We start from the raw sequence: 18,178 nt of genomic DNA on the forward strand, positions 1-18,178 counted from the left end.
AGTAGATGTGCCGCTGGCCAATCAGAGACTGCGACATCTGCTCGCAGGAAGTCTCCGAGTTAGTCAGTTAGTACTCCGTAGTAACTAGTTAGTTATCTGGAGTACCATATGGTACATTAGGTAGCTGGAGGTGTGGCCTGGCTACGGAAGTACAGGATAATAATATTTCATCAGTATCAATGTTATATATGATCTATAATATATATGAATACTATCATGAATGATCCGGAGTGCTTCTGCCAAGACAGAGCCTGTGCTGGCGGCGGTGTGATCCGAGCGCGCTGTCAAGTCCATCCCCGGTTGGCCAAACGGGTGATGGGCAGAGGATCCAGGAACCTTCCGCAGGGCTGTGGCTGCCTGTGGATTCAGGCATCACTGGTTAGTTAGTGTACCTCAGGTTACTCCTCGCCTTAACTACCAAGTCAAGTTAACTAATAATAATAATAATACTTAAACTACTCCAACGGACGTGAAACTCGAAGCTTTTCCCCCAACCGCACCGTCCATCGCGCTGCTCAGCTCTAGTCAACAGAATTCAAGCAGCACTCACACACACAAAAAAGGAAAAAAGAAAAAAGAGAGAACAAAACACTAACTGTGGAGCATCCCCCCTCCGCTTGAACCCCCCAGACTCTACTCGCTGCGGTGGACAAGAAAGAATGCCTGCACGTTGCCTGCTCGTCAGCTCGATCTGACCGCGAGTGCCGCGAGCATGTCGGACCAACCGTTCCAGACGCATGGCTTCCAAACCTCCGTCGACCTCGCCCGCAGGCAGACGTATTCCACCACCTCGACAGCTACTACTACTACTACTACTACCACCACCACCACCCCGCTGGCGGGGGTTAAGCGACCCTGGGGCAGTATTAACAACAACAATTCTTCGAGTGTCGATCCTCCCGTCCTTACCGACCGCACAATAATCAGCAATCAACAAAATAGTAATCCGAACCATGTCGCGTCGCCGGTCGAGTTCGTTCGCGCGTCCGCCTCCACTCGCAGGAACCGCATTGCCGCTAGTGCCATTCGCTGGGCCCCCGGGGCCGTGTCCGCGGACCAGCTGCCCTCCGAGTACTCCCAGAGGACCGCGGTGCCTTCGACGCCAGCGCCCAGCCAGAATGCCCTGCTGTCTCTGCGCAGTCCCAGATATGGGTTGCCGGCTGCGCTGGTTGCCAATTTCGAGGCCCTGGGCGTCAACAGTATTTATCCGTGGCAGGCCTCATGCTTACTGGGGCGGGGCCTTCTCACCGGTGAGAAGAACCTGATCTATACCGCCCCGACTGGAGGTGGGAAATCCCTCGTAGCAGACGTCTTGATGCTCAAGAAGATCATCGAGAACCCAACCCGCAAGGCCATCCTCGTACTGCCCTATGTGGCCCTGGTGCAGGAGAAGCTGCGATGGCTGCGCCGTCTCGTCGAGGGCGTCTCCAAGAACGTCGCGGAGGATGATGACGATGACGCGCAGATGACCAGCGGTCGTTGTGCCTGGAGACAGCAGCAGAAGTCCATCCGGGTAACAGGATTTTTTGGAGGCAGTAAAACCAGATCGACGTGGGGGGACACCGATATCGCGGTTTGTACTATAGAAAAGGTGCGCAAGACACCATCCATGGGGTCTGAATCGCACCCACCTCTGATCAGAAAGATAGGCCAATTCTCTTGTAAACACCGCCATCGAAGAGTGCAAGATCGACGACCTGGCGGTCGTCGTCTTGGACGAGATCCATATGCTAGATGACGAAGGTCGTGGCTATCTCATGGAGCTGATGATCACGAAGCTCTTGCTCTTGCAGCAGGATATCCAGATCATCGGCATGAGTGCCACTCTTTCAGTATGCCTCTTGCTGCGAACAGATTGTAGACGTTGGATGATGTTGACCAAGACTGCAGAATACGGAACTCCTGGCGCAGTGGCTACGCGGGAATTACTACATCTCCAAGTACCGGCCCATCCCCATAGAAGAGTACCTGGTGTTCGAGAATGCCATCTACCCAGCGGCCAATGCGAAAGAGTTCTTCCGGACGGCAGCCCAGCTGAACACGACCGCCTCTCAAGGTGCTGTAGAACCCTACAGGACGATCGACAAATCGGAGTTTAGAGAGTTGGCAAACCCCATGGCGAACGCCATGGTCGCATTGGCCGTCGAAACGGCGACAGCAGGTTATGGCGCCTTGGTGTTCTGTGGCAGTCGCCATGCCTGCCAGATTAACGCCGCCCTCATCAGCGAGGCAATGCCAGAGCCTGCAAACTTGGATCCCGGCGTGTTGGAGCGAAGATTGGATCTCTTGGCTGATCTCCAGAGCCTTCCTTCTGGCCTCGACCCGGCCTTTCAGAATACGATCCTCAAGGGAGTTGCTTTCCACCGTGAGTACCCTTGTCTCGTGGAGACTTGCTGCGGAAAACTGACAAGATCAGATGCTGGATTGACCACCGAAGAACGGGAGCTGGTCGCGCGAGCTTACGACCAAGGCATTTTGAGAGTGCTTGTAGCGACCTGCAGTTTGGCTGCAGGGGTGAACCTCCCTGCGAGAAGAGTCATCATGCATGGCGCTCGTATGGGTCGAGAGTTGATAGGACCCGCGATGTTGTATGTTCTGTTTTAGTCCACTACTCTTAGCATCGCCGACTGACTGTCACAGACGCCAGATGCGTGGTCGCGCGGGTCGTAAAGGAAAGGACGAGGTGGGAGAAACCTATCTCATCTGTCAGAAGGCCGATTTGGAGGCCGTCGCAGAACTCTTGGAGGCAGAGACACCAGCCATTGCCAGCGGACTTGCTCCAGAAAAGAGGGGTGTCAAGAGGTACGTCGTGAACCTGCTGTTCCTGGGCAGAGTCGTTGACGTCGTACAGGGCACTTTTGGAGGCCATAGCAACCCGGCTGGTCTCAGGTCGCGATGCGATCAAGGAATACGTTGAATGCACGCTCGTCTACCGGACCGCAGATAACAAGGATATATACAAGATGATGGATGCGACTCTGCAGGAGCTGGTTGATGAGGATCTCCTACGACGGAAAGACGATGATTCATACGAGCCAAGCGAGTTGGGACAGGCCATCGTCGCCTCCTCCTTCTCCCCTGAGGACGGCATGTTCGTCTACGAGGAGCTCAAGCGGGCCTTGCAGGCCTTCGTGATGGACGGGGATATGCACGTCTTCTACATGTTCACTCCACTGCAGGTTGCTCTTACCATTGAGATCGACTGGCCGATATTTAGGGACCAGCTCGAGAATCTGGACGAGAGTGGCCTGCGAGCTCTTCAACTTGTTGGCGTACAACCCGGCTTCGTGAATACTATGTAGGTCCTGCTGCATGATGTTTCCTAGGGTAGCCCCATATCTAACCCAACGCAGGGTGCAAGCTGGGTCCTCTCTAAAAGAAAACACCCCCGCGCAGATCAAACAAGCCCGAATCTATCGCCGTGCCTATACGGCTTTCCAGCTACGCGACTTAAGCAACGAAGTCCCCCTCTCCACGGTCGCTCGTCGCTACCACACCCCGCGAGGCGCGGTCCAGAATCTCGCGCAGACCTGTCATGGGTTCGCCGCCGGCCTGGTCAAGTTCTGCCAGCGCATGGGCTGGGGCATGCTCGCCGTCGTTCTCGATCACATGCGCGATCGCCTGGAAGCTGGTGCGCGAGCAGATCTCCTGGAGATGGCGCAGGTCGCCTACGTCAAAAGCTGGACTGCACGGGTTCTGCGCGAGAATGGGTTCCGGAGCGTATGTGAGCTCGCGCAAGCAGAACCAAAGGATCTGGTCCCGGTGCTTATGATGGTGAGTTAGCCCTTTACGATTTGGCTAACTAACCAGCTAGCTAGCTAGCTGGATGGATAGATCACTGACCATTCTCCAAACCTAAAGGCCAACCCGCGCAAAGCACAGAAACATCAACAATATCCAAAAGAAGCAGAGCGCTACGCGGCAAAACTCCTCTCCAAGGCGGAGACCATCGTAGCATCAGCAAATAAACTTTGGGGTAACTATGTCTTTACCATCCCTCAGTCTATAGTTATGAGAACTAACCGTGAAACCTTGGATCCGCAGAGCGCCAAATGCAAGTCGAGATAGACGAATGAATCACATTCCGCTAAACTTCACAATGTACCATCCTGGATGCGTCGTTTGGGGGGTATACAGGGAAGTTTTATCAGCTGCCTGTCCTGCGTCCTCGTATATCGATACCACATATTTTGGGTAGGGGACTGCTTATCACGGCATTGGATAGGATATATTTCAGAGTTACTTGGAAGAATTCATCATATGAAGCAGGGGTCTTTCACTGAGTGAACTATATACTTGTATGTATATAAGTCTGGTTTAGTGTATCCAAAACACATATCATCTACAAATTCCGCATCCTACCTACTCTTCTAGATAATCCCGTAGGGCAAGATGTCAGACATATGTTACGATTGCACGAATATGAATAGAAATACAAAAGCTACAGCATAAAGATATATGAGATATATAATATATACTACCACACCACACCTAACACATCCAAAACTATTTACATACACATCGATCTACCAATAACCATCCAACCCAACCCGTCCCTGCCCCCTTTCCTTCCTAAAGAGAGAGAGAGAAAACGCACTCTTCTCAAGAATCCGAAAACCCATTCAAACTCTCCTGCGCACCCAAAACATCCCCCTGATCCGTGAAATCCACCAAGACGAAATTCGGCACCCGACCATACAACCCCTCACACAGACTCGCCTGGGCACCAATACTGCCATTCCCACTGACGGCATTCGTCGTCGGGGCCGCAACTCGATCGGGCACTAGCACGCCCAGGATATCGACGTCGAGAAAGTGATTGACGATATACATGCGGCCGGAAGCGGAGGCGCCGGGGGGTCGGTCGATGGAGCAGTTGGAGAAAGAAGGGTCGGTTACGTCGTAGGGTGTTTCGAAGAAGTAGGAGAATTCATCGAGGATATAGGGGACGGAGGTGGTGTTTGCGCCATAGTCTGGGTTGTGTTAGTTTTCCAATCAATATTATATATATATATATATTATATGTGCTTCCGTATTCTTTCAGGGGGAGATACTCACCCAAGAAAACAACCACCCTCGTCCCATTCCCAATCAAATCACTCAACGTCGGCCAATCCCCAAATCCCAACACACCAGGACTAGACTCAGGAACAAACACATACTCCTTCACCCCCGCACTCTCAAAAGCAGCATCGAACTCCTCCACAGGAACATTATCCCCATTCGTCAAAAGCAGCGTCACGACTTCATTCGCATTACTCTCCTCATCCACCCACCCCTTCACCGTCTGCAGGAACGAGACCAGCGATCCCCCATCTTCAAGCAGACAGGACGTGTGGCAGAGGTCGAGCTCGCCTTCGAGGTTTTTGTGCGTTTGGCCTTGAAGAAAGCGGATGCCGAAATCGAGCTGTTGGGTGATGTTGAGGTTTTGGTTGTCGGAGGGGAGGTCGCCGATGAAGGGGGAGTCGTGGGCTCCGATTAGACTGATGTTGGAGTATTGGCGGGTGCAGAATTCGATGTGGCCGTTGCAGGGGGGTTGTTGTTGGGCAAAGGTGGTGGTGGATGTGAAGAGGAGAGAGAGGATTGGAAGGAGGGGTTGGGTTGTTTTCATGGTGGGGTTATTATGTTTATTAAGTAACTTGTTTAGATTATATATTTGAGAGTGGTGGTTCTTTCTAGGAGTCGTATGTATGATAATAATAATGATGAAGCAAGATGCATGTATGTTGTATGTATGTACATGCATATGGATATGGATATACATACAATCAAGCTACAAAAAGATCTCAAAAGGCAAGTGCAACCGCATCTATAAGTAAACATTTCCCCCCCGTCCCTAGAATATCAACATGAAAAGGGAGGATGGATCGACCGGCTGATCTAGACATGGGGATGCGAAAGCGAATGCAACATACCCATGTCCATCTAATCTAGCGTAGTGTCATAAGTAAGTTATGTATACATACTCCAAATAAGCGAGATTATCTAGTCTCCAGGGGGGGGCCAACCAACGGGATTGATTCAAGAGCCACATGTGGCCCGGGTCCGCGGGCAGAAATGTACCGTAACGGGGACTTGAAACTTCTCAGCCTGTCGATGCTCGATGCCCATCTGGCTTTCTATTGCGTTTATGGTATTCTCACGGGGGATTATTTTTACAACTTATTACTATTATATTGGTACCATGTGCCGAAGAAAATGAACTCGTATGTATCCTCGTGGGTTGTAATGAGCATTCATCCTGAACAAATAGCCCTAGCACGTGCCGTTCATGGGGATGTGACTGCACCAGCTGGTTATGGTGTTCCTGATCCAATACTCGAATCTGTTAGCTGGTCACTTGCGTCGAGATGGTCCTGTAAAGAGCATTTCACAGTGATACTGGTCTGACGTTTCTTATGGTGTTCATTACTGTATTAGATGCCTCTGGAGAGGATACAGGAGACTGGCAATAGCCCCGGTCCCAACTCAGACAAATAAATAAATGAAAAATAATCACTGCTGTGTTGAGAGGGCAAACTCCATGCTGGCCATTATTGAATATTTGCTGCAAACAGCAGCACTGTCTCACAGCACTGTCTCAATAGTACCGAGAGAAGCGATGGAGATATCACCAGCCTCGGTGGCTTGTGGGGAAGCGTTGGTTCGGCCCCAGCCTCCGCACCGCACCGCCTTGGCCCAGGCAGCTTCAACTGTCAACAGTCGGCTGATTTCGTGCTCTGCAGTTGCGCTCACTGCTGTTTGTGCCTTGAGCTGGGTCTATGCTGTGCCAACACTGATGCACAGAAACTGATTCGCTCGGTTTTCTTCTGCTTCTCTGTTTGCTTCCCAGAAGAAGAGCACGTCCCGCGGACTTGGCGCAGCTGAGCTCAACGGCTTCCGGTACCTTCCTCACGGCGTTCCGATTTTCTCTGCGATACAGGGAGCGATGATAATTCGAAAGTATCGCCGATGAGCTCCACGATTGAGGGGAGTGATGACGGGGACCGAGAGGATCAGCTCGACCTGGACCAGGACGACGAAGAGCTCCCTCTGCAGCCTAACGGACATACAGACCATGATCGGCCGGCCGAGGACGTGAATGATGCGCCGGCGCATAACGGGGAGCCATTGTCCGTCACGAAGGATGAAGGCCAGAAGAGCCCATATCTCAATTCGCCTGCAGACGTGGCTTCGGATGGAGTGCTATCTTCCCCCCGTGGCTACACTGCGCGAGCGCCGGGAAGCGTGGATGATACTGCTTCAACGCCGGATGACACGCCATCACTGCATGTCAGTTGCGGCCCTCGCAGTCGACTGTTGAACGGTCATCACTAACAAATAACAGGGATCACTCCGTTCGTCGCCCAGCAGCAGCACATTGCCGCTTCGAGGTCACTCTCGCCTCAGCCCCAGTCCGTCACATCGCCCTTTCGATCTACGATTCCAGTCTCGTCTCTCGTCCTCGTCTCTAAGTAGCCCTCGACCGTCGTCACCGTTCTACTTCCAGCGCCACTCACGGCAATCGTCCCTCGCGAGTCGACTCTCCCCCAGTCGCACAGAATCGGAACCAGAATCCCCTCAGACGCCCTGGGACGTCGTGAGGTGGACGAAGCTGAGGAAAGTAGCAGGGCAGGCGTTCTCGGAAGTTGGGAAACGCAACTTTGGAAGGCCGACCTGTCTGGCCGTTTCAACGACCATTGTCATCGGCACATCGAAGGGTATTATACTTGTATTTGACTATCAGCAGAATCTGAGAACTATAATTGGGCCGGGCACCAAGGGCATGTTCCACCCTCCTCCCCGAATTGCGCGTGATGCATGTATTGATCGTGTCCACAGCTGTCGAATCCGGTGCGGTGACGTCTCTTGCGCTCTCTGCGGATCACTCGACGGTAGCTGGAGGCCACGCCTCGGGCGACATATATACCTGGGAGATTTCGAGATCAGCCCGGCCTTTTCTTCATATACCCCCCATCTCCCCAAACCAGCTCGAAACTCAACATGCAGATGGACATATCGCAGGCGTTTCGGTTCTTCACGTTGGGTTTCTGGGAACCCGACGGACGGCACTGGTATCAGCAGATGACCGTGGCATGGCCTTTTCGCATCTGGCAACGCGAGGTATGGGTGCCGTTGGGCGGACGGTAAAGACAACGAGGATCTTGGGACGGTATCCGGAGAAGCCTGTTCCAGGGAGTCGACCGCGGAAGCCGAGTTCGGTGCTTGCCTTCTCGCCGCTTCCCCTCGGAAACGTCGAACAGGCGACTGATTCCTTAGGTCTAGTGGCTATGCTCACACCATATCTCCTTGTCGTGGTTTCGACTACACCGATTGCGCAGACACAGCACAAGGCCCCACGGCCGAGAGAGGTCGCATCGCACGGTGCCATGACCGCAGCCTTGGCTTGGTTTCCCGCAATAAAGCTAAAGGGGAAGGACTCGCAAACATCGAAGACGAAACTCGTCTACTGCTGGTCAAACGTTCTCACGGTGCTAGAAGTCTCCGAAGTTGAACCCGAAGATCCAGGTGACAAGGATCGGCCTCCGGTGTTAGAGTTTCGACCGCGAAGCAGATGGAGGGCAGATGAGGCCATCGTCGCAGTGCAATGGCTGAGCCGATCTGTACTTGCAGTGTTGACCATCACCCAGCAATTACTTATCGTTGAGGATACCACGTTACGCGTGACGGACTCATTCGACCTCCTACAGAAGCATATTTACCATGCTGATTTATTCTCCACCCAGTTGCACTCGCTTGTTGAGCAATATAACGAGGAGGATCCCTCGATGCATGGCGTGGTGGCTGATGCATTCTACATGAGCTTCCGTGCTTACAAAGGACGACTGTTTCTCCTTGGCTTTAACGATGTATCCGTTGGCAGTTTGTCGAACTGGGCCGACAGATTGCTTGCTCTTATGGAGGCTGGAGATTTCATCGGGGCCATTCGACTTGCCACTGCATACTATAGGGGAGATACAGAGAGGCTCACCGTAGGACTCCCTGAAGAAGATGAATTGAGACACGCCGTTGTCCGGGAGAGGCTGATGGAGATGATCTCGGCATCTCTCAAATACGCTTTTGGGAGGAACAGAGAGGCCAATACGGAACGTCTTGAGAAGCCACAGCTAGAAGATCTTGCAGAGGCATCTCTGGCAGCTTGTGTTTGCATCGGAGACGAGGATTTCCTCTGGGAAGAAGTCTACAACTGGTACGAAGAGAACGACTCGACGGGAACTTTTCTCGACGTCCTCGAATCGTACATTGTCGATGGTGATATACGATCGCTTCCCCCCACCGCCGTCAAGGCTTTGATCAGTCACTACGCTACGAACCACACATCCACCCGACTGGAGGAGATAATATGTCTTCTGGACACCACTACAATGGACATTGATCAGGTCACCTCTCTGTGCAAGCAATATAATCTCTACGACGCCTTCATATATGTCTGGAATCGCACTCTTGGGGACTACATCGGGCCATTGGAGGAGTTAATCGGATTTGTTCGCCGTTTACAACAACCCCTCGTCAACGGGAATGCTGGCAACGAAGAAACCTACTATAATAATGCAGCGAAAATATTTCCTTATCTGTCCTTCGTCCTCACCGGCCGCATCTATCCGACGGGAGAGGAGATGGACGAGCCCGAGTCCACAAAGGCGAAGGCCGCGCTTTATGGATATCTATTCTCTGGCCATCGGTCGGCTCCAGTTTCCCAGGCGCATGATGGCTTCGCAAATCTCAGGGCCATCCTTGGATTTGACTCGTCTAGTTTTATGAGCATGCTCAACGAGGCGTTTGAGGATAGCTTCTTAAACGAGGCCGCAGACCAGACCAGCCCCGTCGAGGAGCCAGAAATCAACCCGCTCCTGGGCGTTTCTGTCAACCGGCAGTATATCATTAGTATTTTGCTCGAGGTGATGAGCCCGTCTGAGTTCAGTGCCGCCGATACGATTTATCTAGACATGTTCATTGCGCGGAATTTGCCCAAATACCCCCAATATATCCTTCTGTCAGGCACTACCCTCCATCAGGTTCTTGTGCGGCTGTGTCAGTTTCCCAGTGAGGAGATGGCTGAGGATTGCGAACTCAGCGTCGAGTATTTGCTGTCGATGTACCGTCCGCCGGATATCCAGAGTTTGATACCACTCTTCAAAGAGGCGCGTTTCTACCGGATTTTGAAGTCGACGTACAGGTCAGAGAAACAGTTCCCCGAGTGGATCCTGACGTACCTCGAAGATGAGAGTGAACAGGAATCTGTGTTTGCTTGCATCCAGGACTGCCTGCGCCCGGGCTCTGGGCTCGGCAAGAAGCAGCGACGGGACGTTCTTGATGTGATCAAGAGCCATGCTAGGCAACTGGCAGATATCGATGTCACCAAGGCTGCTCAGACGGTTCAGGACTACGCTTCTCATTTGCATGAGAGCTTTCTGCAAGCTTTGGACGACGACACATATAGACAATTCCTCTATCTTTCCAGCCTTCTCGAGCCAAACAAGAAAACCGCGGCCGAAGGCGGATCAGCCAAGGGTCTCGAGAACTGGATGCTAGAGCGCTATGTGCAGCTCATGTGCAAATACAACCCGTCTCATGTTGCAGATTTCGTCGATTTCCTCCGGGCTGGCGAACTCCGGCTTGAGGAAGTGCTACCGTTCATGGAGGAGAGCGGCGTAGTGGACGCGGCCGTGATGTTGCTGGCAAGACAGGGTCAGGTCCGAGTTGCGATGGACAGACTCATCGCTCATCTCAGCACGCTTGAGTCAGCCTTGGTCAGTCTGCTTCAGAACGCAGGGGCGAGTCCCGATATGGATAGTACCACAGAAGCCATCGCCGGCCTCCTCGAGTCTTTCGAGAAGTACACCCAGGTTGGCACCTGGTTATGCCAGAACCAGACCAGAACAGCTAAGAAGGCCCGGTCGCTCGGGAAAAATGGGAAGCGTGGTGTCGACATTCTCCAACAGCCGCTGTCGTTTGAGGAGGATCTTTGGCTTGATCTCATCGAAACCGTCGTTCGCATTGCGCGCAACGTCTCATCGCTATTACATGCCAGCGACACAGATGCGGACACAACAAAATCTGTATGGTCAAGTGCCTCTGGCGCTGATGGAGAGGATAGTGGTCAATTGACCATCTCCTTTCGCAAACTGGTGCAGCAGGTGTTCACGGCTCTTCTGACAAGCACTGCCCAAACCGGGGCTTCGACCACCGACAGGACAGACATGTCCTTTCTCCGCATCTTGCGCGCCTTTCTCACGCGGGCTGCGAGCTGGTCCCCATCCCTGACCGAACTCCGTTCCGTGCTCGCTTCCATCTTCGCCGCGTACGCCTACGAAGAGGCTCTTCTGTCGTTAGCCAACGGCATGCTGGATAAGGACCTGTTTGTCCATGTCGACGAGGTGACAAAGTTGCGGCAGCGCGGTTGGCGACCACGAGGTCAAGTCTGTGAGATCTGCCGGCAACGAATCTGGGGTCCCGGTGCGGGGTCACAAGTATGGACAGCGTGGGAAAAGAAGCAAGAAGAGCAGCGTCAACGCCGCGAAGTCAAACGGGTCGAGAGTAGCATCGACCATGCGACCTCTCGAGGCAAAGGGAAGGCAGCTGCTGAGCCTTTACGGCACTTTGACCTCGAGCGACATGAGGACGGCGGGATTGATGAAACCTCGGGGTCAAAGGGCGGGCGAGGCGTCAGCATCCCCGGTCCGGTGGTCGTTTTCGCCTGTCGACATCTGTATCATCGACAGTGCCTACTGGATACACCTCATCTTCAACCCCCGGGAAGAGCATCACATGCCAACCGGGAGCGCAGTCATGTCGTGCATGAAGGCTCTAACCTGGAATTCTCCTGCCCGACGTGTACATAGTTCTTTTCTTGGGCAGGGAAGTCTGGGATAGTATCACGGTGTCATGTATGTAGTAGTGTAGCAGCCATTTGTCATGTCCTTTTTTTCTCCCTTCACTTCTTTTCCTTTTTACTTTTCGGTGTTACTTGGCGCTCGCACCCTTCCTGGTTTCATACACCCCTCCATGTTACCGCGTAGTCATTCACGAAGCAAAGCTTCTGTTATTTTTTCCTCATTTGGATCAACAATTTCGGCCATCACACCTATCTATCCAGCAGGCGGTGGTCCTTCATCACCATTCTTATCCCTCTAAGGTAGAAAGGAAAGAGTGGCCAGTAAAACTACGCCAGCTCATCAACGCGTCTCTGTAGGGCCCGGTTGGTTGAATACAAGCTATGCTGATAAGAAGTTGGGAACTAAGCATCGAACTGCCAGCGCGCGCTAATTAATCTCTTGCGCTGGGAGCCATGATAGTTCTAGTTTGCAGTCATGAACGCGTTGTGAGATGATGGTGGTGGGATGGGATGGATGTGCTTGCCCAGGCCCCAAGGTATTAAAGAACGCTGAATTTTAATACGACAAGCGTCGAAGGACTCTCGAGGTGTTTCGCATCTGGCCGCAGGCGCTCAGTTAATACTGGAGAGAACGAGAGAATAATAATAATAAGGCGCCCACAAAAATAAGCCATAGGATCCTTCTTTACAGCGCGTACTTAAAAAAAATTTATGTGATAGCGGCCTGATACTACTACGTACTTACAACGCCTCCGGCAGGTTATTAGTTAGCGGCAAGCCACATCATTTTACCCAGATGTTGCTGTCCATCCGTCGCATTGGACCTTACCCCTGCCGAGAAAAAAAAAGAGGCGTTGTTGATGAGCCTTGAGGTGACGAGTGCTTCCAAGTGGAATGATATCGCTCTAGACTGGTAGTAACTTGATTAGGAAGGGAAGATTAAACTAGACTATCTAGACAAGGGGCGCAAAAAAGAAAGGCCTTTTGCTGTGATTCTAGATTCTAGATTCTAGAACGTAGATAGGTAGATGTAACTATACGTGGTCCGAGGGGCTCTAGAGTAGATACTGTACATACCTTGTTCGATTCGACCGAGTCTTTCCCAACGGCGCCTCCACTAGAAAGAAAAGAAAGAAAAAAAAAAAAAAAGAATAACCCGCGATGCTATCTACTCCGTAGACTAGGGTGGATTTTCTGCAGTTAGTGTAGTTTATTGTTCTTCGAGTTGTTGGTTCCTGGTTCCATGGTTCTGAGATCCGGGTCGTTGTTTCAGGAACTTGTTTCAGGTTCTTGAAGGTTTTCTTTTTTCAGTGTGGGTTAAGCTTCTCTTGTGGGGGGGGAGGCGAGTTTACTTTTACATTCTAACTGGTAGTTTTAGTTAAATACATAGAGTAACTAGTTACCGCTGTGATCCTGGGCTGGTGTACGTATTATTGAATATAACTAAGATGTATTATTAGTTAGTTATAGTATTACTTCCTTGGTAATTGCCTTTTCTGGTCTCTAATCTGGAGAATATTCGATTATGATTCTTCACTTAACTATAGGGAGTTACTGGCTTTGTGATTATTATTATTGTGAAGAGCCACAGCAGTAGTCGATAATATTTCATGGCTGCTCGCCTCAACTGGCCAATTAATGACGCGGGATCACCTGCGGCTGACGTATTCCACCGGTAACATTACGAATAAGTTACATGCCATTACGCGGAAATCCATCCATGTGGCTTTGGGGCTTTTTTCTTCTTCTTTTACTTAAAGAAGAGAAATTGCTAGTATATTATTATGACCTTTTCATCAAGAGGTTCTTTTTAACGAGGACTAGGGCGAATAAGAGGAACGGCAGTGTTTCTTACTCTAGGATTATTCCTGCTTGGCCCAGTGGTACAATGCGCGGATGCAACGTGGCGGGAAGCATTAATGATGAGGTCTTATTGACCCTTAATAATAATCACAGGGGGCTGGGAACGAACAAAATCCTGAAAGCGTGTCCGTTATATTACTCTTCATGCTCTACAGGACGGCATAGGATATTAATAATGACTAATGATACATACCGGTGTGTCCAGAACTTCACAGTCGGCGGAAAGGATGATGGTTAGATAATTATGTATTGTATGTACCTATCTAGTGCGTTCTGGGACGGGTGACTGAAAACGCACAACTCTGTATGGGGACAGAAGATCGACAGATGCTATGCCTCAGATGGCAGTGATGGCCGTCTGATGTTCAAGTCTTCTGCCGCCCTCGTGGTAACGGTAGCGCTCGTAGTAAGTCGTAGAGTAGTCGAGATCCTGAGGATGAAGATAAGTAGATAGTTTTACCGCCGGTAGATAGTTGGTCTAGTGGTTAGCAGGTACTAGGTAGGAAGTTGAACAGTTAGGTAGGAACTTGGGATACTAGCAGAGAGTGCTACTAGCTAGACAACTAGGTAGCAATTTCAACCAAGATAATGGAACAACTGGTGCCAGTGCTGATGGCCGATGTAGACTGATATTCTGATAGGGCATGGGCACTCCCCCTCCTGGACACACAGTCAAGTCAGCTGCATTATCTTCCATCCCCGTTAATTCTACACACCGAAAGATGTATGGATGATTATTATTACTCGAATGGCATGCTTCCTCGGAAGATGATCCGCCACGCAACAAGTGACCTGCATCGTCCTGAAACGCGACACGTACAGTGCAATCGAAAAAGCTTAGCTGAATGGCGGGTGAGCGAGACTCAGATCAACCGATCTGATCATCCCTTCGGGCTTCTCGAAGCAGATTAGATGGACGAACATGGTCGACATGTCGAAGAGGCCCTCTGCGACATCTCATTGGGGTAGTCGAAGGCACGCTAACATCGCATCGGCGCGCCCCTCGCGACGGGCTGGAGTCCTCTGAGGCCGCTGAGACCTTGAACATGGCCGCTGGATGATCCGGTGGCAGGGAACTCCTCCGCCAATATACTTTTGGACTAAGATGTCGCCTGGGCCGTACCTGAACTCGGAGCCAACAACGTCGTCCTGACCGATGTTTCGAACGCCCCTCGGGATAGCCGCCCTCTCCGCTGTGGGAATATCGGTGGATGCATCACCGCGATGCACAAACCCACAGGAACGGGCAATCCATCCCTTTCAGCATTCAGGAACTCCTCTCGCTACACGGCCTGTGTCGTGATTATCCCGCTGTTTACCATTCCAAGATCGATCGAGGGGAGAAACACGCTTATCAGCTACAGCCACCCATTCGCCACAAACGCAGTGCTATTTGAAGACGAAGGAGATGATATGGATCACAAAAAAAGAGTTCTTGCTCTGGCGGTCCTCCAGCCTCCAGGCGAGTGCGGACCCAGCAGCGAGGTAATAAGCGACTCGTCGAAAATGTATAGCCAGCGTTCAATTTCCACTCTGTCATCCACAACCGGATTAGTTAGTGCATCAACATACAGCTCCCCCAAAGCTTTCTCTGATCTGATCGATCCTATCCACGCTAACTCCCTCCGCTGGCCGCGTATGACTGGTTCTCGGCCGCCTCTTGGTGGCCTATCAACAGCAGAGACCCTGATAAAACGTTGTCGTCTCGGAGGAGAGGAAACGTTTTGTTTGAATCTCGCCCTGAAAGACCCGTGGGTTAGACTTTCTCTCTTCGATGTTACGCCCCCAGATGGCTGCCCTGCCCCGGTCAAACGTTCCATCCCCCATCAATACCCTAGTCCGTAGGCCCAGGGCCCAGATGTTGCCCTCATGATGCTGTTTCATTCACATGGTCCACCTCATCTGCTCTAAGCCGGGGCCTGGTTCCATCTTCCTGCAGGTCCCAAGGGCTAATCTGCTGAGTGTCCCATCGGGCGGCTCGACCTGCGGGGAGTAAGAAAGATGTGCCGATGCGTTTCTTCCTGTGAAGTATATAACCACCCTAAGCGCCACAGCGGTGGAATTGATCTCCTCGGGATCAACCGCAAGTCGCCTTTTCGTTCCTTCACTTGTTGCCGTAGCTGGTCTCATTCCTTGAGCCAGTGCTTCCTTGTTTTTGTTTGCAGGTCAACTCTGTGCTTTGCCATTCCTTTCTCTCGCACACCCCCCCAGGGAAAAAAATTTGTTCTCGAGATCTGGTCATCTCGAGAGAACTGTCATTTTTGCCATTTGTTTCAAGCGCTAGAACGCAGAAACACAAACTGTTTTTGGACCCTGTCCGATTACGGAACATATAAACATCATTATGCGTTCCACAACATTCCTTCCGGCCTTGGCCGTCCTGGCCAAACTGAGCACAGCTGCCTACACGCTCCAGCAAGATTTCGGTGTTTCATCGTTCTTCGACAATTTCGCCTTCTTTACGGTAAGCTTTTGGAGAGCTCTTGGTTCCGGCTTGGCTTGTCATAGATATACTTTTGGTCGCTCTATACAATATCCGGTACTAACATTGCAACCAGGGCACTGACCCTACCAACGGATTCGTTGACTACGTCGACCAGAGCACTGCTCAGAGTGCTGGTCTTATCTCTACTGGAAGTTCGGTGTACATCGGTGTCGACAACACCAATGTTGCTTCGAGCAGCGGGCGCCAAAGCGTCCGTATATCTAGCACGGCTACCTTTAACCATGGCCTTGTGATCCTGGATCTGGCTCACATGCCTGGAGGTATCTGCGGAACTTGGCCTGCATTGTGAGTCCGCCTTCTTGCGAAAAAAGAAAAAAAGAAGTCATTTTTTCTGACCAATAAAACAGCTGGATGCTTGGATCAGACTGGCCCAACAACGGCGAGATCGACATCATTGAAGGTGTCAACGACCAGAGCAACAATGACATGACCCTCCACACCAGTGATGGCTGCAGCATCACCAGCAGCGGCTTCACCGGTAGCCTGGTCACGTCCAACTGCTATGTGGATGCGTCTGGACAGTCCACAAACTCGGGATGCCAAATCGCGTCGAGCTCCTCCCAGTCGTTTGGTACCAACTTCAACAACGCTGGCGGTGGTGTGTATGCGACAGAGTGGACCAGTGATGCCATCAGCATCTGGTTCTTCCCTCGTGGCAGCATTCCCTCGGACATCACCAGCGGTAGTCCCGATCCTACCAGCTGGGGCACTCCCGATGCCAACTTCGCGGGCGACTGCGATATTGACTCGCACTTCAACTCCCTCCAGATTGTACGTCTCCATGTGTCTGGTTCTGCATTGCTTCATTACACTTGCTAACATGAGTTACCCGATTCAGGTCTTCGACACCACCTTCTGCGGTGACTGGGCCGGTGCTGTCTGGAGCTCCGATTCCACCTGCTCTGCGCTCGCCAGCTCCTGCCAGGACTACGTCCAGAACAACCCGACTGCATTCAAGGACGCCTACTGGGAGATCAACTCTCTCAAAGTCTACCAGGACTCCAGCAACAGCATCAGCAACATCATCAGCGGCGGCCTGAACGCAACCATTCACGGCCATCTCAATGCGACCATCGCCGCCGGGCTCAATGCGACTATCGGCCGCGGACTCAATTCGACCTTCAGCGGCGGCCTGAATGCGTCTATTCCTTCATTGAAGAGACGCTCCCACCGCAACAGACACATGCACATGCACGGTCATCACTAGACGAACGAACGCGATCGATGTTCTTCTTGTCTTTTATCACATGGACATTTTTTTCTTCTTCTCTTATATCCCCCCCCTTCTTTGCTTGGAAGTTGATCTTTCTCCCATTTATTCTTTTTTTTTTTTTTTTTTTGAACCGTGGAGCGAAGCTTTGGAAATACCCCCTCAAACCATGCAGTAGCATAAGCATATAAGCATGTTTTCTTTCTTCTTCTTTTCTTCTTGTGGTCCTCGTTTCCCCTGCTCCCAATCAACTCGAAGTCGAATTGACCGGAGTCACAAAAACGAAGGTACATTTACATTTACATTTACATTCAATCTTCATTTCTTGTATATATTTCTTTTTCCACTTTTTTTTTCTCTCTCTGTGTGATGTGGATGTGGACGTTGATGTGAATATATGTGTATGTGTCTGTCTGTGTCTGTGTATATCTTCTGTATATGAGTCGGTCAGCCTAACTATCTGTGATTGAATATTTTACCTAACCTAACCTACCTTGCAAGTGAATGTTCGATGTAGATAGATTAGGTCCAATTTTAGCGAAAGTGAGTTGAAGTGATTTCGAATTGGATCGGTCAGTCAGTATAAATAAGTATTATTATTATTTCTAATGCGGATGAGATCGAGATGTGATCATCGAGTAGTCAATCTAAGTACTTATCGTTGCGGAGAGAACCCGAATCACCAGCCAGTTTTAATATTCTTATCTTCCGCATATTATCTTTTCCCACTGCAGTGCCATTATCATAATTAGGCTGCGTCAGT

At 51.2% G+C, this 18,178-nt stretch overlaps 4 protein-coding genes across 4 annotated transcripts; 3 read left to right on the top strand and 1 right to left on the bottom strand.

The window, feature by feature from the left end:
* Nucleotides 1–375: 375 nt before the first annotated feature.
* On the top strand, nucleotides 376–4,346 carry C8Q69DRAFT_467960 (DNA-directed DNA polymerase theta). The gene is made up of 9 exons (XM_028630662.1): nucleotides 376–1,591; nucleotides 1,650–1,832; nucleotides 1,891–2,365; nucleotides 2,417–2,588; nucleotides 2,641–2,802; nucleotides 2,852–3,298; nucleotides 3,354–3,774; nucleotides 3,862–3,976; nucleotides 4,045–4,346. The coding sequence occupies exons 1-9, from the start codon at nucleotides 713–715 to the stop codon at nucleotides 4,074–4,076; spliced, it is 2,886 nt and encodes a 961-aa protein (XP_028484493.1). The 5' UTR covers nucleotides 376–712; the 3' UTR covers nucleotides 4,077–4,346.
* Nucleotides 4,347–4,602: 256 nt separating this feature from the next.
* On the bottom strand, nucleotides 4,603–5,611 carry C8Q69DRAFT_507235 (PLC-like phosphodiesterase; the record flags this gene model as incomplete). The annotated part of the gene is made up of 2 exons (XM_028632867.1): nucleotides 4,603–4,973; nucleotides 5,059–5,611. 2 exons carry the CDS (start codon nucleotides 5,609–5,611, stop codon nucleotides 4,603–4,605), a joined length of 924 nt encoding a protein of 307 aa, XP_028484494.1.
* A 1,340-nt stretch (nucleotides 5,612–6,951) lies between these two features.
* C8Q69DRAFT_507236 (Golgi CORVET complex core vacuolar protein 8-domain-containing protein) lies at nucleotides 6,952–11,843 on the top strand (the record flags this gene model as incomplete). Its single annotated transcript, XM_028632868.1, has 3 exons — nucleotides 6,952–7,272; nucleotides 7,328–7,700; nucleotides 7,822–11,843. 3 exons carry the CDS (start codon nucleotides 6,952–6,954, stop codon nucleotides 11,841–11,843), a joined length of 4,716 nt encoding a protein of 1,571 aa, XP_028484495.1.
* A 4,200-nt stretch (nucleotides 11,844–16,043) lies between these two features.
* On the top strand, nucleotides 16,044–17,412 carry C8Q69DRAFT_403365 (concanavalin A-like lectin/glucanase domain-containing protein; the record flags this gene model as incomplete). Its single annotated transcript, XM_028627995.1, has 4 exons — nucleotides 16,044–16,163; nucleotides 16,258–16,490; nucleotides 16,553–16,976; nucleotides 17,044–17,412. The coding sequence occupies 4 exons, from the start codon at nucleotides 16,044–16,046 to the stop codon at nucleotides 17,410–17,412; spliced, it is 1,146 nt and encodes a 381-aa protein (XP_028484496.1).
* Nucleotides 17,413–18,178: the final 766 nt, after the last annotated feature.

Source organism: Paecilomyces variotii (assembly GCF_004022145.1).
Source record: "Paecilomyces variotii strain CBS 101075 chromosome Unknown C8Q69scaffold_6, whole genome shotgun sequence".
Taxonomy (NCBI): domain Eukaryota; kingdom Fungi; phylum Ascomycota; class Eurotiomycetes; order Eurotiales; family Thermoascaceae; genus Paecilomyces; species Paecilomyces variotii.

What these genes read in the sequence shown, in the direction of transcription:
- C8Q69DRAFT_467960 (XM_028630662.1), top strand. Translation starts at nt 713, where the DNA reads ATGTCGGACCAACCGTTCCAGACGCATGGCTTCCAAACCTCCGTCGAC. An exon ending in GCATGAGTGCCACTCTTTCA is followed by an intron (nt 1,833 to 1,890) that starts GTATGCCTCTTG and finishes CCAAGACTGCAG; the next exon opens with AATACGGAACTCCTGGCGCA. An exon ending in TGGTCCCGGTGCTTATGATG is followed by an intron (nt 3,775 to 3,861) that starts GTGAGTTAGCCC and finishes CCAAACCTAAAG; the next exon opens with GCCAACCCGCGCAAAGCACA.